Source organism: Oncorhynchus nerka, linkage group LG3 (genome assembly GCF_034236695.1).
Source record: "Oncorhynchus nerka isolate Pitt River linkage group LG3, Oner_Uvic_2.0, whole genome shotgun sequence".
Classification (NCBI taxonomy): Eukaryota; Metazoa; Chordata; class Actinopteri; order Salmoniformes; family Salmonidae; genus Oncorhynchus; species Oncorhynchus nerka.
Genome location: NC_088398.1, coordinates 19,321,506 through 19,345,769, shown reverse-complemented (window position 1 = coordinate 19,345,769; position 24,264 = coordinate 19,321,506). Strand labels below are relative to the sequence as shown.

Genomic DNA, 24,264 nt, shown 5'->3' with positions numbered 1-24,264 from the left:
TAATAATCCCTTCCATTGTCTACTTTTTTTCAAATCCAATCAGTTTTCCATGTTGATTCAACTTCATCACATATATATTTTGTTGTTGAAATGACGTGGAAACGACGTTGATTCAAGCAATTTTTGCCCAGTGGGTTGTTGCATGCAAGAAACCCAGTGGCACGGATATGGAAGCCCTCTGTGGAAGCCGCGGGAGAAATGTCCACGTCATTAACACAATGCAGCACAAGTGTTTCTGTTTCTTAGTTGAGCGATAAACACTCATTCTCAAATAATAATGAGCTAGATGAAACTATTGATCCTATTGATTATATAAACAGTATGAGGAAAAGGTACCTCACAAATGCCGTTAGATGCTTCCCTCGTGATCACTGATGCACAATTCTGAGTGGACAACTTTACGTGCATAAAATATTACTCAATCATGGCAAATTATAAATATGTAAACGTTGAATTACGAATGGATGTCCCTTTCCACTGCGCAGGAAGATCACAGCGGATGTTTCCACCGTGCAGGAGGATCACAGCTGATGTTTCCACGGTGCAGGAGGATCACAGCTGATGTTTCCACCATGCAGGAGGATCACAGCTGATGTTTCCACGGTGCAGGAGGATCACAGCTGATGTTTCCACCATGCAGGAGGATCACAGCTGAAGTACGGACGGGAGGGAAAGTGCGCACCTTCGGACCTCCATAGATTGTTGGGGAATTTGACACATTATATTACTTATGTTTGTATTCCTCTTCCATTCAAAACGTCGAAAGGATGAATGCATAGTCTATACAGTACATACTTCTACAATCATCAATCAAACACATCGATTGTGTTGATATTCCAATTCTTATGGGGGTCATATAAACTAACCTACAAAATGGGAGAAAGGTCCAACAGGTCCATCTTGGTTTCTTCTGGTAGCCTATAAGACCATAATAACCAATGACCACCAGCTTTTGAATATGCTCTCAGGTTTGCTGTGTCTTTAAGAGTCGCCTCCAGCCACCGGTCCACCGGCCCCAAAGTGTGAATAATATTCGGTAAGGAGTTACGCTAAATGGGAAAGCTTTTAGCACATTATCCGCTAGCAATGGCAAGGTAATCAAATTTGCCAAGCACAGGTCCCTTATTAAATATCTGCAGCATCGGATTTGCATTCGGGAGACGCCTTAATGGGTTTAGTGCCCTGTGGATCTCCTACCTCAGTGTTCATGTAAGCGTCGGCCCAGCTCTCCGGGAGAGTGAGTGACATTGAGGATGAGAGGTGATCCCTCCACCCCGGAAAACACCGGAGTCAGCGCTTTTGAAATATAGGCTATATTTATAGGCGCGCAGTCGACATGCGTCAGTGAGTGCGACAAGTGGGAGAATGGACATGCGAAAATAGGATCCCAACAACGACAGGGAGGGGGGCAGAGAAGGGGATGCAGGCGAGGAAGCGTTCCATGTTTTTTTTCTAGCCTGCCTATCTTAAGAAAAACATGTTTTTGGCTTCAGCACAATGTTAAATGTAGGTTTAAAGCTTAAGCCAAGCCTGCACTCGTAGAAAAAAGGTTCTAGATAAAAGCAAAAAGGGTTCTATTGTTTGCTTCATATATGGACTTATTTTGTAGGGTTATTTGATCAGAACCCCAGGGGTTCTTTTTCACTGAGGGTTCTATATGGAACCAATTTCGGTTCTATATAGAACCTTAAGGGTGCCATATATGAAGCAAGCATAGAAACATTTTTGGTTATATCTAGAACCTTTTTTTCTAAGTGTAGGCCTACTATACACATTTTTAGGCTACATTATTTGGGAAAATGTTACAGATTGTCTGTAGGCTATGTTATACCCAGGCTATAGCTATAGTGGGCCGAATATAGGCGAGGGCATTGCCTGCTTTTTAACTATTCGATCACCTGTGCAAGTGCCCCTTTTCCCTTTAAATAAACGTTCTTTACGTTTTTATAGCTTTTGGTTAAAAATAGAAGGCTGCTGGGGTGATTATAGCATTGTAATAAATGCTATAAAAGTATAATAACAATATTAATACTAATAGGCTACTAATACTGCTACTACTACTAATAATAATAATAATAAGAAGAAGAAGAAGAAGAAGAAGAAGAAAAGGGAGAAGAAGAAGAAAAGGGAGAAGAAGAAGGAGAAGAAAAAGGAGAAGGAGAAGAGAAGAAGAAAAAAAGAAGAAGAAAAAGGAGAAGGAGAAGGAGAAGAAGAAAAATAGTAGCCTACAACACACCAGAAAATGTCCAATCGGAAGAAAACAACATCGAAAAATAAACAAATGTAGATGCAAGTCCACGTGCATAAAGCTGAAGGCATGAGGGAGTAAACGGAGAGGGGCCAGATTATGGACGCACTGGTGTGTGTCATAGCACAGATTAAGCCTGTGCTGCCCCTGCACTCTATAATACTGCACATTAGTGGTCCGTCTGAGGAGGCCTATTCTCACGAACTTTGAACACTTGCAGGGTCAAATAGCCTATCATGTGTCTCGAGATTCTGTATCTCTTCCCCTCTCTATTTGGAAGAAAACATTATTGGTTTGTATCCTAGCTATTATTATAAATCAGTTTGAGTAAATTATTAAATGTGTTGCCGAATAGATTGTTTGAGCAGATTTTAATACCCTCCCAGTTGAAATGTGAATTTATATGAGATTATATTAATTATCCAACCAAAATATTTTTAAAGGTATAGGCCTATGAACTCTCAAATTCTGGCGCTATGGATTTGAAGAACTGTGTCAACATATTATAAACATATTCTGATGAAAGGTTTCGTTAAATGTATCGGACACAAATTACAACAACAAAAAACACAGCATATACAAATCAGTATACATTATTATGGATTATGTGAGAAAGTGTGGCCTATATTGTTCAAGAATCAATGGGTAGGTATACCATGAAATGACCAGTGAACACAGGACATCTTCCATGCTTTTAAATGTATTAAATGAATGATCATTATGGGAATTTGATGGGGCGAACAAATTGAAAACGATTGCTGATGCCCCTCAGAAATAAAACATAATACATTGTTTTAAGGTAAAAGCTCAAATATGACGAAAGTTATAATTTAGTCCTACATATTGACAATTATGCAAATGTTGCATTTTTTTCTCAATTAGAGAGGGGTGTACATATCATCTTATCATTCAATGGGCTACATTAACGGGTCGAATCAAGCAACAACAACAAAGTGCGTCCAGCCTATCTCCTGATGTGTGAAGTGTAGGGTCGCGGTTAGGTTGCCTCTAGATTTGGGCTAATGGTCGGAATCGGAAGAAAATGTGTTTTTAATAGGCTGTTGGGCTTCGATTCAGTTTGCGGGATAGTATGTGACGTCGACAGTGAGGAGGCGATTGGCTGCGCACGATAGCGACCGAGAGGGGAGTGGGGTTGGCTAAAATTAAGAGCAGTGCAAAGATTCAACAGTCCGGATAAGACTTTGCCACTGGAGTGGAGACGCACAACGATTAGTCGGTTTTTAACAATGTGTCCAACGAGTCTAAAACGGAGAGTGTTTTAAGTTTGTTCTGTAATAGAGGAAGCGCATACCTTGTTCAAAAAACAGTCGAAGTAGCTTCCATTTTTTCAGCGTTTTTGTGTGCAGCCTGCCAATAAAACCACAGAGCTCACTCCGCGAGCGGTTTGTGCATTTGGACGTTTTACTTGTACTACTCTCACCATGGAGTACACCTCTTCCCCGAAGCCACAGCTCTCCTCCAGGGCAAACGCGTTCTCGATAGCCGCTATCATGTCAAGTGGAAAAACGAAGGACAAGGAAACGGATGAAAACACCATCAAGCCACTTGGTAAGCCGATCGCGCACAGTGCCTTACATAGAATTCACATTTTTAATATAGCCTACAATCGAGCGTGATAGTTTTTTTCTTGGCTATATTGTTTGTTAGATTGTTTAAATCAATCTTGACGATTATGCTATGGATTGTCTATAGGCCTAGCCCTATTTCTGAAGGCATAATGTTCTATGGGCATATGGGAAAATAACGGAGAACCTTAATTTAAGATATCTCACATGACTATATTTTTATAACCTTGGTCCAAATATTGGTCCAAAAATCAGGCAGTGCATAACCCCGTTCATAGACTGTCAGCAAAAGTTTCAATTTCAGATTGTATTAGTCGTATGTACGCGATACGCATGGATATACATCGTCCAACGAAATGCTTACTTGCAGGTTCCATCTCGACAATGCAACAACAATAAGAAATAATAAAAGATATGAACATAATGCAATATTGAACGAGCATAAAACAATATTGATGGATTTGACACATGTAGGGCTACAAAATATGTATTCAGTAGGCCCATGGTTAAATGAATAGGCACTGAATGAAGCGTTTATTGTATCCAGTGTCAACAAAAAGTGTATGGACTAATGAAACAGAGCAACATTATATCAGAATGTTCTCATCCAGAAATGTCATGCTGCGTTGGCTGTAGTGGTGCTTGCTGATAATTGCTAACATGTTGCTGAATATTTGATTTAATCAAGTTTACATTTCAATTTATCCAAGAAAAAGGTCAAATATAACATTTTCGTCAGATAAATATTAGCATTCAGTGAATACATGGAGACATGGGTTAGTAGACTAGACCTGTATGCAATTACTGACAAAGAAATATAACCCGGACATTGTTGTTAGCCACATTGCTGTTAGCCAGAACTATATCATTGTGAGCAAAAATAAATATGTTGTTTTTGTGATTCAGTTACACTTTTGAAATTTGTAGTAGGCTAATTTAATGTCGTTCAATAGAAATCAAATAGAAAAACCATTCATCTTAATTTTAATGTATATTCTTGCATTTGTCAAATACCCCTCACGTGTATTGATAATTATTTTAACTTATTTGAATACAAAACATTGTTTTGGAATGTATATATATATATATAGGCTACTAGGCTCGTTGTTAATTGATACAATAATTCGTTCTACTACTTTCTAAAGCTAAATAATAATAACAAATTTATGACATTTTTTAAACAACTATGGCTATGAGTTAGTACATTGCTATAAACGTATAATAGGCTTTATATATACATATATATATATATGCATATATATTAGCTGGGGTAAAAATAAACAAATGAAACCAGCATTTGAACATGGTGTTTTTTCATCCATAGAACAATTCGTGGAGAAGTCCTCCTGTAACCAAGGTTTGGGAGAGCTGTCTTCTCTAGATGGGCACGGAGATTTCAGCGGGAGCGCGCCTCCAGTGTGCACAGAGCCGCTGATCCCCACCACCCCCAGTGTTCCCAGCGAGGAGATGGCCAAAATTTCCTGCAGTTTAGAGACCAAGGAACTCTGGGACAAATTCCATGATCTCGGCACTGAGATGATCATCACAAAATCCGGAAGGTAAACTGCAATTTCTCACTGCAAAAACAAAAAGTGTTCCATGTTAAAGCGTGTGTGTATTATATTATCGAACCACGTAGGCCTATTGGCCTACTTTACTTTTTAAATGTGAACGACAATTATACCCTAATGTAGCCTAACACGCAAACTAAAGCTACATTTTATAATCCTGTTATAAGCCTATCTGATTATCCATGTCATATTAAGCATTGGGTAATTGGATGTTCTGTTTTGTATTTTGCAGGCTCAAGGAATAACATTTTTTAATAAATATGTAGCCTTTAATAAGACTAATTTCGGCAGTTATTATTATTATTTTTTTACATATGTAAACTATGCGATAATTGCACCACAAATCATTGTAGCGCACCTGCCATGCGTGGAAATGTTTATAGCCTAAGGGTAATTATGTCATCGAGTTACAACTCCAAATGTGTATAAATATTAACATCATTTAAGCAAAAATACTTTCCTCGAAAAACGTAATGCTGTTCAAAACATATTGTAGGCAAATATTCTCCCTCCCATGAATATCTATTCAAAAATGTATAGGGAATATGCCTCACGCTAAAAACATGTTTAATCAAATAGCCTACAGATAAAGGAAACACATAAACCTCATACAAAACGGAGTTATTGATAATATTTATGGACAAAGGAATTCAGTGAAATATGACTCTCATCATCTTATATTTTACTTGAAGCAAAGGTTTGAGTAAATATTTACCTCTCAGCGAAAATGGTTGGCGTGGGTTTGTGTTGTCGGTGTGTTTACCGTCTCTCTTCCCCTCCAACAGAAGAATGTTCCCCACCATCCGTGTGTCCTTCTCCGGGGTGGACCCGGACGCCAAATACATCGTGCTGATGGACATTGTTCCGGTCGACAACAAACGTTACCGCTACGCCTACCACAGGTCGTCCTGGCTCGTGGCGGGCAAGGCGGACCCTCCTCTGCCTGCACGGTGGTTAACTTTTTTTTGTTGTCTCGTCTCTCATCACAGCGAGGCTTTTATGCACGAGTAGTTAATGTCAAAATCATTCAGAAAATGGTATGCGGTAGTAGCCAATGACGCTAATTATTGTTATATGGATAGCAAATACACTATATGGCGTAGATAAATACATTTTGGAAGTATTTTTTAACTTGACCGACAAAAGGTCTGCATTGGAACAAATCCGTCCTTTTGATTTTGAATAGTATGATAATATGTGTTTCTGTGTGTTTGCATGGGCCTTTTCAATTATAAAATGTATTTTAATTTACATATTGTATTAATATTGCAGGTTATACGTGCACCCCGACTCTCCTTTCACTGGGGAACAGCTGCTCAAACAAATGGTGTCTTTCGAGAAAGTAAAGCTCACCAACAACGAACTGGACCAACATGGACACGTATGTTATTGATTTGTCATTGGTATTGAAACATTGATGCATATTCATGTTATTTCTGACATGAACTGAAACATGAAATCATTAGAAGGCTGTAAAGCCTAACCCGAGAAAAATCCCATGCAGGCTATCCTCATCATATAACTGATCAAGGACTCGTGGATAGTTTCCCCGTGGAATATTGGATTCATAATTATTATCTCAAAGTGTAAACAATATTGACAAATTAAAATGATAATTTGGGGGATATTTCTAAAATATGTACTGGAATTGTGTTTAGATGGGATTATAACGGTTTAAATAAATAAACATACTTGCAGGTGATTTATGAAAGAATTGCTCTGTAAACTTTCCATAAAATCTCGTGGAATTTTTTCATTTTTTCCAAATCTCTTTCACATGTTATTGGGAAATGAAATGTTGTCAACTGTAAATCAGAGACGTGTTGGATTCAAAATCCACATGTTGCTTTGTTTCACCTGTTAAGATCCAGTTGCATTTTATAATTTAAATGGATATTTTCTTGATATTCAAATCATATTTTTTTTCTGAAAGGGAAATTAATACGGCCTACATTTTAACGAGAAGCAGAAACACGTGCTAAACTAAAGCACTATAAGCCAATAGTGCAGAAACGAAAACAATAATGGAATATGTGTCCCATACAACACCATTAATTTACATTATAAACATTATTAGACTAACATCATACACTGATTAGCCTACACCATACCAAACCAACAGATTGTGCGGAAAAACGTCTCCTTGAATTTACGAACGCGTTACATTTTGAGGGCATGTCCGTGGTATTCGATATATAAAAAGAGTAGGCCTATAGGCGAGAGCAATGCGATATGATGACAACACCAGATAGATATTTGCTAAACAATGTGAATGATGTCATGGGATTTTGATTTTCATGACTCAAGTAAAGACCCATAAAGCTGATTGCTTCCTATACAAGTTCAAGTTGAGATGTGTCAATTGTGAGAATTTTAGCTGAATGTTGATGAAGGCAGGCAGGAACTCCTAGTTCTTAGGACACCATACCACACCACATCTCATTTGCCCAGTACAGTCTCACATACAGTATACTGTATGAATCTAAATCTGAACCATAGTGGTCTGAACCAGAGTATAGCAGACTAACTCCCCACAGCCACACAGTAACACAATAGATCATTCTTGCTGAGCCACTGTATAGGCTAAAGTCAGATAAAGGAGAAATGCTCTTCATCAAATCAAATTGTACTTGTCACATGCTTTGTAAACAGCAGGTGTAGACTAACAGTGAAAAGCTTACTTATGGGTCCTTTTCCAACAATGCAAAGTTAAAAATAAAGATAACAAATATAAAATTAAAATATAAATACTGTAAATACATGAATGAGGAACACTGTAAATACATGAATGAGGAATACTGTAAATACATTACATTTACATTTTACATTTAAGTCATTTAGCAGACGCTCTTATCCAGAGCGACTTACAAATTGGTGCGTTCACCTTAAGACATCCAGTGGAACAGCCACTTTACAATAGTGCATCTAAATCTTTTAAGGGGGGTGAGAAGGATTACTTTATCCTATCCTAGGTATTCCTGAAAGGGGTGGGGTTTCAGGTGTCTCCGGAAGGTGGTGATTGACTCCGCTGTCCTGGCGTCGTGAGGGAGTTTGTTCCACCATTGGGGGGCCAGAGCAGCGAACAGTTTTGACTGGGCTGCGCGGGAACTGTACTTCCTCAGTGGTAGGGAGGCGAGCAGGCCAGAGGTGGATGAACGCAGTGCCCTTGTTTGGGTGTAGGGCTTGATCAGAGCCTGGAGGTACTGAGGTGCCGTTCCCCTCACAGCTCCGTAGGCAAGCACCATGGTCTTGTAGCGGATGCGAGCTTCAACTGGAAGCCAGTGGAGAGAGCGGAGGAGCGGGGTGACGTGAGAGAACTTGGGAAGGTTGAACACCAGACGGGCTGCGGCGTTCTGGATGAGTTGTAGGGTTTAATGGCACAGGCAGGGAGCCCAGCCAACAGCGAGTTGCAGTAATCCAGACGGGAGATGACAAGTGCCTGGATTAGGACCTGCGCTGCTTCCTGTGTGAGGCAGGGTCGTACTCTGCGGATGTTGTAGAGCATGAACCTACAAGAACGGGCCACCGCCTTGATGTTAGTTGAGAACGACAGGGTGTCCAGGATCACGCCAAGGTTCTTAGCGCTCTGGGAGGAGGACACAATGGAGTTGTCAACCGTGATGGCGAGATCATGGAACGGGCAGTCCTTCCCCGGGAGGAAGAGCAGCTCCGTCTTTCCGAGGTTCAGCTTGAGGTGGTGATCCGTCATCCACACTGATATGTCTGCCAGACATGCAGAGATGCGATTCGCCACCTGGTCATCAGAAGGGGGAAAGGAGAAGATTAATTGTGTGTCGTCTGCATAGCAATGATAGGAGAGACCATGTGAGGTTATGACAGAGCCAAGTGACTTGGTGTATAGCGAGAATAGGAGAGGGCCTAGAACAGAGGCCTGGGGGACGCCAGTGGTGAGAGCGCGTGGTGAGGAGACAGATTCTCGCCACGCCACCTGGCAATCCAAGCGTGGAGAGGGTGGAGAGGAGGATCTGATGGTTCACAGTATCGAAGGCAGCCGATAGGTCTAGAAGGATGAGAGCAGAGGAGAGAGAGTTAGCTTTAGCAGTGCGGAGGGCCTCCGTGATACAGAGAAGAGCAGTCTCAGTTGAATGACTAGTCTTGAAACCTGACTGATTTGGATCAAGAAGGTCATTCTGAGAGAGATAGCGAGAGAGCTGGCCAAGGACGGCACGTTCAAGAGTTTTGGAGAGAAAAGAAAGAAGGGATACTGGTCTGTAGTTGTTGACATCGGAGGGATCGAGTGTAGGTTTTTTCAGAAGGGGTGCAACTCTCGCTCTCTTGAAGACAGAAGGGACGTAGCCAGCGGTCAGGGATGAGTTGATGAGCGAGGTGAGGTAAGGGAGAAGGTCTCCGGAAATGGTCTGGAGAAGAGAGGAGGGAATAGGGTCAAGCGGGCAGGTTGTTGGGCGGCCGGCCGTCACAAGACGCAAGATTTCATCTGGAGAGAGAGGGGAGAAAGAGGTCAGAGCACAGGGTAGGGCAGTGTGAGCAGAACCAGCGGTGTCGTTTGACTTAGCAAACGAGGATCGGATGTCGTCGACCTTCTTTTCAAAATGGTTGACGAAGTCATCTGCAGAGAGGGAGGAGGGGGAGGGGGAGGAGGATTCAGGAGGGAGGAGAAGGTGGCAAAGAGCTTCCTAGGGTTAGAGGCAGATGCTTGGAATTTAGAGTGGTAGAAAGTGGCTTTAGCAGCAGAGACAGAAGAGGAAAATGTAGAGAGGAGGGAGTGAAAGGATGCCAGGTCCGCAGGGGAGGCGAGTTTTCCTCCATTTCCGCTCGGCTGCCCGGAGCCCTGTTCTGTGAGCTCGCAATGAGTCGTCGAGCCACGGAGCAGGAGGGGAGGACCGAGCCGGCCTGGAGGATAGGGGACATAGAGAATCAAGGGATGCAGAAAGGGAGGAGAGGAGGGTTGAGGAGGCAGAATCAGGAGATAGGTTGGAGAAGGTTTGAGCAGAGGGAAGAGATGATAGGATGGAAGAGGAGAGAGTAGCGGGGGAGAGAGAGCGAAGATTGGGACGGCGCGATACCATCCGAGTAGGGGCAGTGTGGGAAGTGTTGGATGAGAACAAGAGGGAAAAGGATACAAGGTAGTGGTCGGAGACTTGGAGGGGAGTTGCAGTGAGGTTAGTGGAAGAACAGCATCTAGTAAAGATGAGGTCGAGCGTATTGCCTGCCTTGTGAGTAGCGGGGGAAGGTGAGAGGGTGAGGTCAAAAGAGGAGAGGAGTGGAAAGAAGGAGGCAGAGAGGAATGAGTCAAAGGTAGACGTGGGGAGGTTAAAGTCGCCCAGAACTGTGAGAGGTGAGCCGTCCTCAGGAAAGGAGCTTATCAAGGCATCAAGCTCATTGATGAACTCTCCGAGGGAACCTGGAGGGCGATAAATGATAAGGATGTTAAGCTTGAAAGGGCTGGTAACTGTGACAGCATGGAATTCAAAGGAGGCGATAGACAGATGGGTAAGGGGAGAAAGAGAGAATGACCACTTGGGAGAGATGAGGATCCCGGTGCCACCACCCCGCTGACCAGAAGCTCTCGGGGTGTGCGAGAACACGTGGGCGGACGAAGAGAGAGCAGTAGGAGTAGCAGTGTTATCTGTGGTGATCCATGTTTCCGTCAGTGCCAAGAAGTCGAGGGACTGGAGGGAGGCATAGGCTGAGATGAACTCTGCCTTGTTGGCCGCAGATCGGCAGTTCCAGAGGCTACCGGAGACCTGGAACTCCACGTGGGTCGTGCGCGCTGGGACCACCAGATTAGAGTGGCCGCGGCCACGCGGTGTGGAGCGTTTGTATGGTCTGTGCAGAGAGGAGAGAACAGGGATAGACAGACACATAGTTGAAGGCTACAGAAGAGGCTACGCTAATGCAAAGGAGATTGGAATGACAAGTGGACTACACGTCTCGAATGTTCAGAAAGTTAAGCTTACGTAGCAGGAATCTTATTGACTAAAATAATTCAAATGATACAGTACTGCTGAAGTAGGCTAGCTGGCAGTGGCTGCGTTGTTGTTGTTCTATCTCTCTATAGTGCTGTTTCTTGTATTATGGTCTCTTGTTTCTTTAGAGGTTTCACTTTGTTGTCCTTTTTCTTTTCCTTTTTCTTCTGTCCTTATTTTGTCTTCCTTTCTTCTGTTAACTAGATATTTTTTGTTGTTATTCTTTGTAAGCTAGCTAGCTTCTTCCAGGAGAGTCCCTAGCAACTGCTTAGCAACAAGTAAACAATTCAGCTAGCAATTCAGCTAGCTAAGATAACTGTACAATTTTATGAAAAATAGTTACTTCTTCAAAAGCCTGTCTTTTTGGTTTGTTCCTTGTTTTGTCTTCTATTGAGTCTTGCAGTTTTCTCTTGATTTTTTCGATGTACTTCACTCTAAAAAAACATTTAAATCTCAATATATACAGGAGCTCATTTTTCAGCAGCTGCTCAATACATGAATGAGGAATACTGTAAATACATGAATGAGGAATACTGTAAATACATGAATGAGGAACACTGTAAATACATGAATGAGGAACACTGTAAATACATGAATGAGGAATACTGTAAATACATGAATGAGGAATACTGTAAATACATGAATGAGGAACACTGTAAATACATGAATGAGGAATACTGTAAATACATGAATGAGGAATACTGTAAATACATGAATGAGGAACACTGTAAATACATGAATGAGGAATACTGTAAATACATGAATGAGGAATACTGTAAATACATGAATGAGTGTGAATGTGTTGGACAACCGGAAGGTTGCAAGTTCAAACCCCCGAGCTGACAAGGTACAAATCTGTCGTTCTGCCCCTGAACAGGCAGTTAACCCGCTGTTCCTAGGCCGTCATAGAAAATAAGAATTTGTTCTTAACTGACTTGCCTGGTTAAATAAAGGTAAAATAAAAAAATAAATTGGGAAAGTATTCAGACCCCTTTACCTTTTCCACATTTTGTAACGGTACAGCTTTATTCTAAAATATATAAAATCATTTTTTCCCCCTCCTCAATCTACACACAATACCCCATCAAGACAAAGCAAAAATAGTTTTTTAGTAATTTTAGGAAATGTATAAAAACATTATTTTTTAAAAATATTCCATTAACATAAGTATTCCGACCATTTACTCAGTACTTTATCAAAGCACGTTTGGCAGCGATTACAGCATCTGGTCTTCCTGATTATGACGCAACAAGCTTGGCACACCTCTATTTAGGGAGTTTCTCCCATTCTTCTCTGCAGATCCTCTCAAGCTCTGTCATGTTGGATGGGGAGTGTCGATGCACAGCTATTTTCAGGTCACTCCAGAGATGTTCGATCGGGTTCAAGTCCGGGCTCTGGCTGGGTCACTCAAGGACATTCAGAGACTTGTCCTGAAGCCACTCCTGCGTTGTCTTGGTTGTGTGCTTAGGGTCGTTGTTCTGTTGGAAGGTGAACCTTCGCCCCCCAGTCTGAGGTCCAAAGCGCTCTGGGGAAGGTTTTCATCAAGGATACTGTATCTCTGTACTTTGCTCCTCTCTGTATCTTTACCTCGATCCTGACTAGTCTCCCAGTCCCTGCCGCTGAAAAACATCCCCACTGCATGATGCTGTCAACTTCACTGTAGGGATGATGCCAGGTTTCTTCCAGACGTGACGCTTGGCATTCAGGCCAAAGAGTTCAATCTTGGTTTCATAAGAACAGAGAATCTTGTATCTCATGGTCTGAGAGTTCTTTAGGTGCTTTTGGCAAATTCCAAGCGGAAGGTCACGTGTCTTTTACTGTCTGGCCACTCTACAATAAAGGCCAGATTGGTTGAGTGCTGCTCTAGGAAGAGTCTTGGTGTTTCCAAGCTTCTTCCATTTAAGAATGATGGAGGCCACTGTGTTCTTGGGGACCTTCAATGTAGCAAAAAATGTTGGTACCCTTCCCCAGATCTGTGCCATGACACAATCCTGTCTCGGAGCTCTACGGACAATTCCTTCGACCTCATGGCTTGGTTTTTGCTCTGACATGCACTGTCAACTGTGGGACCTTTATATAGACAGGTGTGTGTGCCTTTCCAAATCATGTCCTCTCAATTGAATTCACCACAGGTGGACTCCAATCAAGCTCTCGAAACATCTCAAGGATGAAACAGGATGCACCTGAGCTCAATTTTGAGTCTAATAGCAAAGGGTCTGAAAACTTATTTAAATAAGGTATTTCTGTTTTTTTTGTTATTAATTTTAAAAAATGTCCAAAAACCTGTTTTTTGCTTTGTCATTATGGGGTATTGTGTGTGGATTGATAAGGGTACAAATTTACTTTAATCAATTTTAGAATCAGGCTGTAATGTAACAAAATGTGGAAAAAGTGAAGGGCTCTGAATACTTTCCGAATGCACTGTAGGTGAGGGTAAAGTGACTAGCCAGCAGCATAGATAATAAACTGAGCTGCAGCAGCAGTGTATGTGGTGTTTATGTTTGTGTGCGTGTGGTGTCAGTATGCATGTGTACAGTACACATTATGTGTGTGTGGGCATATGTAGTGTGTGTACGTGTATGTGTGTGTTGGGATGTCAGTGTAAGTATGTGTAAGTGTGTGGGTAGAGTTCCAGGTAGGTACTTCCTGATAGTGTTTTTGTTTGTAAGCAGGAGGATATAGTTATGGTCTGATTTGCCAAAGGGAGGGCCTTGTAAGCAGGAAGCAGGAGGATAGAGTTATGGTCTGATTTGCCAAAGGGAGGGCCTTGTAAGCAGGAAGCAGGAGGATAGAGTTATGGTCTGATTTGCCAAAGGGAGGGCCTTGTAAGCAGGAAGCAGGAGGATAGAGTTATGGTCTGATTTGCCAAAGGGAGGGCCTTGTAAGCAGGAAGCAGGAGGATAGAGTTATGGACTGATTTGCCAAAGGGAGGGCCTTGTAAGCAGGAAGCAGGAGGATAGAGTTATGGTCTGATTTGCCAAAGGAAGGGCCTTGTAAGCAGGAAGCAGGAGGATAGAGTTATGGTCTGATTTGCCAAAGGGAGGGCCTTGTAAGCAGGAAGCAGGAGGATAGAGTTATGTTCTGTTTTGCCAAAGTGAGGGCCTTGTAAGCAGGAAGCAGGAGGATATAGTTATGGTCTGATTTGCCAAAGGGAGGGCCTTATAAGCAGGAAGCAGGAGGATAGAGTTATGGTCTGATTTGCCAAAGGCAGTAAGCCTTTCTGTGTGTGGAATAAAGGTGATCTAAAGTTGTCACCTCTAGTTCCACAAGTGACATGCTGGTAAAAATGTCAAACGGATTTCAGATTCCCTGCTGTAAAATCACCGGCCACGAGAAACTCTGCCTCTGAATGTGTATTTCTTATTTGAGTATAACTCTATGCAGCTTGTTGAGTGCTGTCTTAGTGCCAGCATCGAGATTTGTGGTGGTAAATAGACAGCTATGAAAAATATAGATAGAAGTATGGTCTGCAACTTATCATGAGGTATTCTAACCCAGGAGAGCAAAAACTTGAGACTTCTTTAACATTAGAGAATGTGCACCAGATGTTGTTAACAAAGAGACACACCCCTCCTCCCTTCATCTTACATGAGTCTGCCATCCAGTCTTGACCATGCATCAAAAAACCAGAATGGTGTATGTCCATGTCCTTGTTCAGCCACGACTCTGAGAAACGTAGGATATTACAGTTTTTAATGTCCCGTTGATAGGATAGTCTTGAACAGAGCTCATCCAGTTTGTTCTTCAGTGACTCTGCACGTTCACCAACTTCTCAGACTCCATAGGGTTAACATGTTTATCTTTTCACACTCCTCTGTACTGCCACCCCAGTCATCCTCTCTCACTCTATCACCTTGCCTCTTCTATCACTATGCTTCTCTCTTTCTACTTCCTGTCATTTCTCTCATTCTCTCTCCTCTATCTAACCCAGTGTTTTGCCTTCTCTGTGTCTCTATAGATCATACTAAACTCCATGCATAAGTACCAGCCCCGGGTCCACATCATCAAGAAGAAGGACCACACCGCCTCCCTTCTCAACCTCAAGTCGGAGGAGTTCCGCACCTTCGTTTTCACCGAGACTGTCTTTACCGCGGTCACAGCCTACCAGAACCAGCTGGTGAGCAGTAAATCACTACTTAACTGTTCTGTACCAGGGTCTTATTTATTAATGCACACAACGTAAAACCGTTGCGTTTCGTATTTGACTACAGTTACTCCCTTCTCCTTTCTTCCGTATGGTGCCTAGTGAACATGACCCAGGGGTCACCAGGGAGGACGTGTTCTGTTGCTGGATAGTGTTTACGGGTAGAGACAATATGTTGAATATAGGGGGTTGTGTGGCTGGTTTACAGACAACATGCATAGGGAGTGTGTTCAGCTCTGTCTAAAGCCAGTTTTGCCACCCAGGTTATCCCTTACTCCCTTTGTGTGTTTAGTCTGGCTATCCCATGGAAAAAGATAGAGAGAGCGAGACAGACAGAAAGGGAGAGGGATAAGAGTCTGAGACCGAGAGAAAGGAGAAAATAGCATCTAATCTGTTTGCGGGCCTCTTTCTTCCCAGATAACCAAGCTGAAGATCGACAGCAACCCGTTTGCGAAAGGCTTCCGAGACTCCTCCCGACTGACGGACATGGAGAGGTACAGGGAATTTTATGTCCTTGCCTGTTTGTTTATTTCTGTCCGGCGCGGATAAGATATACAGGGGAATGGAACTGGGAGAGAGGGGTGAGAGTAGTCATGTTAGGAGCTAGCTATGGAGCTATGTACTCATTAGCAAGTGCACATGGCGTGTTGTTTATTTATTTCTGCTCATTAGGAGTGTGTGTGTGTGGAGGGGGGATATGCATGTGTGTGTGTGTGCTCGTGTGTGTGTGTGTGTGTGTGTGTGTGTGTGTGTGTGTGTGTGTGTGTGTGTGTGTGTGCTCGTGTGTGTGTGTGTGTGTGTGTGCTCGTGTGTGTGTGTGTGTGTGTGTGTGTGTGTGTGTGTGTGTGTGTGTGTGTGTGTGTGTGTGGGGGGAGGGGTACAGTTTTGCATACATGTGTGTATATGTTACAGAGAAATTGAGAGAAAAAGGAGGAGAGGGGACACTGAATTCGTTTTGCAACTAGATGAAGGACTGTGTTACTGGATAGTGTTGGTTTTTATTTCAATGCCAGTAATTGTCTGAAATGTTTGTTTCTATAAATATCTTGTGGTTATCTGAGTAACTTCCCAGGGTGCAATGCCAACCCACCCTATTATAAACTTTGGGCTAACTAACACACACACACACACACACACACACACACACACACACACACACACACACACACACACACACACACACACACAGTCCTTCCAAAGGATTTCATGACCTACAGCCAAACAAACACACCTTTTTTTTGATTGACCAATTCCAGCACTATTGCCAAAATCAGCTGATAAATCAGACCATCTCAGGCCATTTCCCAACAAAACAAGCAAAGTCAAACACTGCCAAGAGACAGCCGGACAACCAACTCCCCCTTTCTGGTCTCTTTTTGAGGGCTGTGAATTAGATCTGATCAATTGATCTTCAGGGAGCTGCATAAATCACATTAGTCTGGAGTCAGCCACTGCACTAAAACACAGTGTAATTTGATTGGCTGCTGTGACTGATTGAAACCAGCCCCCTGCGTCGTGGCCTACTGTGGCCTCTGTGCCGGACAGACCAGAGCTGATAAAAACACACACATTTGTACTGCGCTGCTGACAGATATTGCACTTTCCTAACCTAATTGGGGAGCTAATGTGGACGCATGGCTCTTGTGATGCAGACCACTCCTGTCCAAACGACCCTTCCTCCTCAACCACCACCATATCTGTCCCTCTCTGTGTCACTGAGACGCTGTCTGACAAGACTCGCAGGAACTAATGCACTTTTTTGTTAGAGTACACACACTAGGACTAAGACACACACACTGCTTTAATTATGTACTTTGATACTTAGAAAAGAAGGATCTTTGCTTTTATGCTCCAAAGAGGTATCAAAAGGATTGAAACATGTTGTTGTGTATTCTGGGCTTTTCTATCTTTATCTACTTTATGTGTGATTTTGTTGCACTGGGATTTTATAGACCCTACATTTGCCTTTATAACTAAAATGTTATGGGCTCGTTATTTTTACATACCAAATGTATACAGATATATTGAATGTGTGCAGTTATATTGTATGTGCTGATATATTGTGTATATATTGTCTACATACTGTACATTCAGCATTGTCTGTCACCAGTGTAACTATAAAAGATATAATTTGGGTTATAGGTTACTGCAAAGACATGATATATCTTGGTGAGTTGTTTTGGGGTATTGGTGTGAATGTAGATACAGTATATATTGGACTGAATGTACATTTTATATTAGAAATGGATATTTCCATATTTTGATGTGAATGTACCAATATGTTTAAGAGTGAACATAGAGATATATTTTGGGCCTTTCTCTTTGGTTTTTGCTGCAGGGAAAGTGTTGAGAGTTTGATCCACAAGCACTCGTACGCACGGTCACCAATACGCACCTACGCAGGTGAGGAGGAGACACTGGGGGATGACGGCCATGCCTCACACAGGGGTAAGAGAGTTTGTCACACACTGAGGATGTCATCACACACGTTTCACAAGCTGCACATCATGCTAATGAGCCAAATGAGGGTCGTTCAGTGTTACTACTACTACGTTATTTGACTAAATAATTCAAACAACCGTCATTCACATAAATGGACCAATAGAATGCTGAGTCAATGTAGTGCAACATCAATGACAGTATTATAGTAAGAGGTCTCTAACAGCGTTTCTCCATCTCTTTCTAAGGTTCTGCATTCACCGCCTCTGACAACCTCTCCCTGAGCTCCTGGGTCACCGCCACCTCTGGGTTCTCAGGCTTCCAGCACCCCCAGTCCCTCTCTGCCATGGGCTCCAGCAGCACCTCCATGGCCAACCCCTTGCCCCACCCCATGCAGGGCTCCCTGCCCCCCTACAGCCGGCTGGGCATGCCCCTGACTCACTCAGCCCTGGCGGGCACCATGCAGGGCAGCGGGCCCTCCTTCCCCTCCTTCCACATGCCCCGCTACCACCACTACTTCCAGCAGGGCCCCTACGCTGCCATCCAGGGACTGCGCCACTCCTCCACCGTCATGACCCCCTTTGTATGACTCCCTCTGGGGTGACTGCCTGGCCGAGTAGCCCCTCATCAGCTACAACTACGTTTATAGACACACCTGCACACACAAGTAGATAAACTCACCGATCTGTCCCCTTCAGCATCATCACCCATCGTCACCACCATGTCCTTGTAAATAATAAGCCCTCTGGCCGAGGCGACTGACTGGACGACCTGGAGAGGCTGCCTGGCTGCTGTCCTGCATGCTGACAGCTGAACCGGAGAGGAAACAGACTCCTACGGGACCTGGTGGAACAGACACAGAGACCCACAGACTGATATGAACACTAGATATGAACACTATTGACCTGCATATGAACATTTACGACCCAGATATGAAAACTGATGATCCAGGTATAAAAAATAAAAAAACAACAACAGAGATGCTGAGGAATGATGACCATGCACAGTGATGCGTTGTGGGAAATAGGTAATGGTCTGCTTGTGATGACTGTCGTTTGCCCCTGCCCTCCAACTGTTGGTCACAATGTTCATTTTGCACCCACTCTCCAGAAAAGCATGGACAGGAGAACCAGTGAACTGTCTTGGTTACGGACATTAGAACCAGAGGGTGTGGTAATTGTTCGTTCTCTCACAGCTTCTGGGGAAAATGAAGAATACGGGACTCCAAAAGTTACGGGCGTGCACAAATTTCAATCCTGGGCACCGCTTGTGGCCACAGAGGAGAACTGTCTTCACTCCAGCTGCTGGGGCATGGAGGAATGGCAGCCATTTTTGACTGAGTCAAAGGATTCCCACAGCTTGCTGACCAAAACTCACAAGGACGGTAGAGGCAACATCTCTCCTCTCCTGCTTGAACTCAAACTCCGTTAACCTTCCTCTGCATGCAGAATCCTATAGCCTCCTCCAGTCAGGTTGGCTGTTTCCATGGTAGTCAGATTTGTGCACATAGATGCCCTAGAGACAGAGAGAAGCCAATTGTTTCTTTCCCATCTATAAAGCCAGCCATGTGTACAGTGAAGAAGTTATAGTGGAAGATGATCATGTTTGATAGCAGTACATAAATATATCCACACTACACAAACACACACACAGGACAGAAACTATAAGACGAATGTCACATGACAGTGTCATATCATAGGACGCATGCTGCTGCAACAGATAACACAGAAAACTTTTTTATTTTTTATCCTGACCGGGTCTCAAACTACTTTGTCAGTTTCCTTTGTCATCCAAAAAGCTTATATTCACCTCATACCATTTTATGTACTGCATCCAATTAGATTTGTGAGGTCAATCAATGAAAAGAGATGTTAGTTCATGTCTCACGTGTGAATGGGCCCTAGAAGACCTCTGGAGGACCTGTCTATCAAAGTCACAGAGTGTTAAAATCACGCTACGTCGTCACGTATCCCCAACACCAGCAGATTGGCTTCTCTAACCAATCAATGGCAAATCAGTAATGTATCAATGAAGTACCAAGAGGGAGAGAAAACCTGCAGACTCTGCAGCCCTGAAAGGCTAAGATGGACTTTCTCTTGCTGTATTGGCCGGAAGCCTGATTCACTACCTAACCAATACCTAACCTCTGGCGCCACACTATAGCCTGATTACTGTAGCCTGATCTATGTCTGCCTCAGGCTGTGTCGACACTACAGCACTCTGGGAGAAAGTCCACACCTGTAAATAATGACTCAGTGGTGCCTCCCCTTAGAGGAGGGTGGGGAGGGAGATCTGTTTTGGTCGTCACGTCATTGGCGATTCATCAAGCTAGCCCCTTCTAACCAAAATGACACAGAAGCTAAGATAGTGACACAAAACGCAGTGTATGCATCGGTGCCTTTGTAGTGCCACTCCTCTAAAAATAAAAAATAATTGCAGATGGATTCATCCATTCAATGATGTCTCATACAGTTTGTTACCACAGTAAAACCAATGTTATTGTAAAATGCCGTTCCTATTTTGGCAAGAAAAAGACACCCAAGGCAGCTTTGTAAACCTCTAATTCACAGCTAAGACATCCTGACAATTATTTTTAGTATGAAGATCTCTCTTTCGGGGCAAAATGGGACAAACTTGGATTGAAGTGAAGGTCTAATACAGTATTTCATTGTTGGTTTTGTTTTCAATGCTGAGTCTCTCGATTTCATTATACTGAACAAACCAATCACATGGAGCCAAAAAACATGCATCAATTAGGCTACAATTTGGCCATATTATTGTGGGCACTAACTCTGCATGTAGCTTACATTACTGTTCCCACTTACTCACCATTTTCAAACTATGTGTCCACAAGCAGTCAGCAGGTTGGAGTTGGAATGGGTTTTGCAGGATTTTTTGTGCTGAAAACGTGTTGATGGACAACTCTCAGTAGCATACACAATGCATGGAGGCTTTATCGAGGTGCTATCAAACATGATGATTGCCAGTGATGGCATTAACTCTAAGGCTTTCAGTTGAAAGAGGCAAGTGTTTTCATTGTTAAACAATTTCACATAAGAACTCTAACAAAGGTCTTAAACTGATGTTCTCTTCAATCTATAGCCTGTGTCTGGACTTCACTCCCCATCTTTCAACATGTCCTGGTGTATGCAGCTGACAATCTCGCCAAGTCTTGGTAGAAGTGGGGGATTGTAACTTTCAAACTTTCCATTTTGAACAATGTGTACGCACACTCAAAGTATGCCATGGGAGATAGATCTGCAAGGATTTTGTCATGTTTTTGTTGTGTTTTTATTATTACTTTAAGTGTAATCTAAATATACAGGATGACATCTAACAAGTCTTTGTTTCGTTGATTTTTTAAGTGCAATATATTTATTTCTGCTCTGAAAATGATCATGTGTAAAGTACTATCTGACGCTTAAAAATATGCACTACCGTTCAAAAGTTTGGGGTCACTTAGAAATGTCCTTGTTTTTGAAAGAAAATCACATTTTTAGTCTATTAAAATAACATCAAATTGATCAGAAATACAGTGTAGACATTGTTAATGTTGTAAATTACTATGGTAGCTGGAAATGGCAGATTTTTTTATGGAATATCTATATAGATGTACAGAGGCCCATTATCAGCAACCATCACTCCTGTGTTCCAATGGCACGTTGTGTTAGCTAATCCAAGTTTACCATTTTAAAAGGCTAATTGATCATTAGAAAACTCTTTTGCAATTATGTTAGCACAGCGGAAAACTGTTAAAGAAGCAATAAAACTGGCCTTCTTTAGACTAGTGAGTGTCTGGAGCATCAGCATTTGTGGGTTCGATTACAGGCTCAAAATGGCCAGCAACAAATAACTTTCTTCTGAAACTCATCAGTCTATTCTTGCTCTGAGAATTCCATGCGAGAAATTGCCAAGAAACTGAAGATCTCGCTGTGTATTACTCCCTTCACAGAACAGTGCAAAATTGCTCTAACCAGAATAGAAAGAGGAGTGGGAGGCCCTGGTGCACAACTGAACAAAAGGACAAGTACATTAGAGTGTCTAGTTTGAGAAACAGATGCCTCACAAGTCCTCAACTGGCAGCTTCATTCAATAGTACCCACAAAACACCAGTCTCAAAGTCAACAGTGAAGAGACCACTCCAGGATGCTGGCCTTCTAGGCATTAACATTGTCTACACTGTATTTCTGATCAATTTGGTGTTATTTTAATGGACAAAAAAAGTGCTTTTCTTTCAAAAACAACGACATTTCTAAATGACCACAAACTTTTGAACGGTACTGTATGATATTTGTAAACCATAAGAAATATATATATCACCCCCAAAATGTCTCTCAGTGTTGTTTATTTTTATGCAGTGAATCGCTCATTATGTTAAACTGAAGTGTCAGTGTTTCCATCACCTTCCATCATGACCATAACTAGAGTTGTACACAACTGTAACAGCTAATAAGATCAATCTTTATGTAAAGTGCATGTAAAGACATGCTCCAGAACATTGGGGACTAGTAAATATTTTTAAACCTTTTAAACCATGCATAATCTAAGAGCAGAATTACCATCAATTTGACTGTTTTCTGGTAGTTGTGCGCCGCCATTTTCCCTACATTTTCCCTCGATCTGGGACATCCCTTAAGCAATTCGAGTTACAGCCAATGAGCCACAAACCGTCGCCATTTGAGTGACAGTTAGCAAGATGCACACACAGCAGAGCGAGAGAGAGAACAATGACGTGGCGCACATATCTGCGCATACAGTATGGGGACCACTTGGCTCGTGAGCACTACTTTCAGAACTACTGTCAAAAAAATATACTAAAGTACCCGGAGAATCGCTTTAAATATGTCAAAACACTAGACTAGGTATTCCAAACTGGCAATGCCGTCGGGGGTACGCAAAAAATAAATATGCGATTCATTTTTTAAAAATTAAACAAATTTGATTATATTTTAGAAAAAAAATGCTTCACATTTTCAAACAATACATTTATGTTTTGGGTGCTGTTTTTCTCTCGCCTGAGTAGCCTTGTTTCACTACCAAAACTAAAATTAAATAATCTCGTGTTCAGCGAAATAACAACACAATGTCAAATACAGGTAGCCTCGTCAAATAGTTAACATCCAATCACATTAACCGTTACTCTCTCGCAAGAATTCCACTAACGGTCCGTATGTAGCCAAACGTAGCTGCTGCTCATGTTGGTGTCTGTACTGATGGTGCAAAAGCCATGACAGGGAGACATAATGGAGTGGTAACGTGTGTGCAAGCAGTTGCTTCTGACGCCACTTGGGTACACGGCAGCATCCACCGAGAGGCTCTTGCTGCCAAGGGAATGCCTGACAGCTTGAAAGACTTTTGGACACAACAGTGAAAATGGTTAACTTTGTTAAAGTAAGGCCCCTGAACTCTTGTGTATTTTCTGCACTATGCAATGATATGGGCAGCGACCATGTAACGCTTTTACAACATACAACGGTGCGCTGGTTATCAAGGGGCAAAGTATTGACATATTTTTTTAAATTGAGAGACAAGCTGAAAGTTTTCTTTACTGACCATAATTTTCATTTGTCTGACTGCTTGTACGATGACGAGTTTCTCACATGACTGAACTATCTGGGTTATATATTTTCTTGCCTGAATGATCTGAATCTAGGATTACAGAGATTCTCTGCAACTATATTCAATGTGCGGGACAAAATTGAGGCTATGATTAAGAAGTTGGAGCTCTTCTCTGTCTGCATTAACAAGGACAACACATAGGTCTTTCCATCATTGTTTGATTTTTGTGTGCCAATGAACTCAAGCTTACGGACAATGTCAAATGTGATATAGTGAAGCACCTGAGTGAGCTGGGGGGCACAATTACACAGGTACTTTCCCGAAACGGACGACACAAACAACTGGATCCGTTATCCCTTTCAGTCCATTTACTAATATCTGAACAACAGAGTCTTGTCGAAATTGCAACAGGCGGTTATGTGAAAATTGAATTGAATCAGAAACCACTGTCAGATTTCTGGATTGGGCTGCGTTCAGAGTATCCTGCCTTGGCAAATCACACTGTTAAGACAATGACGCCCTTTGCAACCACGTACCTATGTGAGAGTAGATTCCCGGCCCTCACTAGCATGAAAACTAAATAAAGGCACAGACTGTGTGTGGGAAATGCTTTAAGACTGAGACTCTCTCCAATACAACCCAACATTGCAGAGTTCTGTGCATCCTTTCAAGCACACCCTTCTCATTAACCTGCGGTGAGTTATTCACCATTTTCGATGAACAAATAAGGTTTTATATGTAAGATGGTTAAATAAAGAGCAAAATTATT

General features: G+C 42.4%; 1 protein-coding gene across 3 annotated transcripts; it reads left to right on the top strand.

Moving 5' to 3' along the window:
- The first annotated feature begins 3,414 nt into the window (after positions 1 to 3,414).
- LOC115103713 (T-box transcription factor TBX20) lies at positions 3,415 to 22,268 on the top strand. Of its 3 annotated transcripts, XM_029624595.2 has the most exons (9): positions 3,415 to 3,817; positions 5,159 to 5,393; positions 6,191 to 6,355; positions 6,678 to 6,786; positions 15,312 to 15,470; positions 15,915 to 15,991; positions 17,640 to 17,666; positions 17,836 to 17,945; positions 18,185 to 22,268. In XM_029624595.2, the coding sequence occupies exons 1-9, from the start codon at positions 3,691 to 3,693 to the stop codon at positions 18,523 to 18,525; spliced, it is 1,350 nt and encodes a 449-aa protein (XP_029480455.1). In that variant the 5' UTR covers positions 3,415 to 3,690; the 3' UTR covers positions 18,526 to 22,268. The 3 variants fall into 3 exon arrangements, with proteins under 3 accessions (XP_029480455.1, XP_029480474.1, XP_029480464.1); XM_029624614.2 differs by lacking the exon at positions 17,640 to 17,666; XM_029624604.2 differs by lacking the exon at positions 17,640 to 17,666 and having other exon boundaries at positions 17,833 to 17,945.
- The last annotated feature ends 1,996 nt before the right edge of the window (positions 22,269 to 24,264 follow it).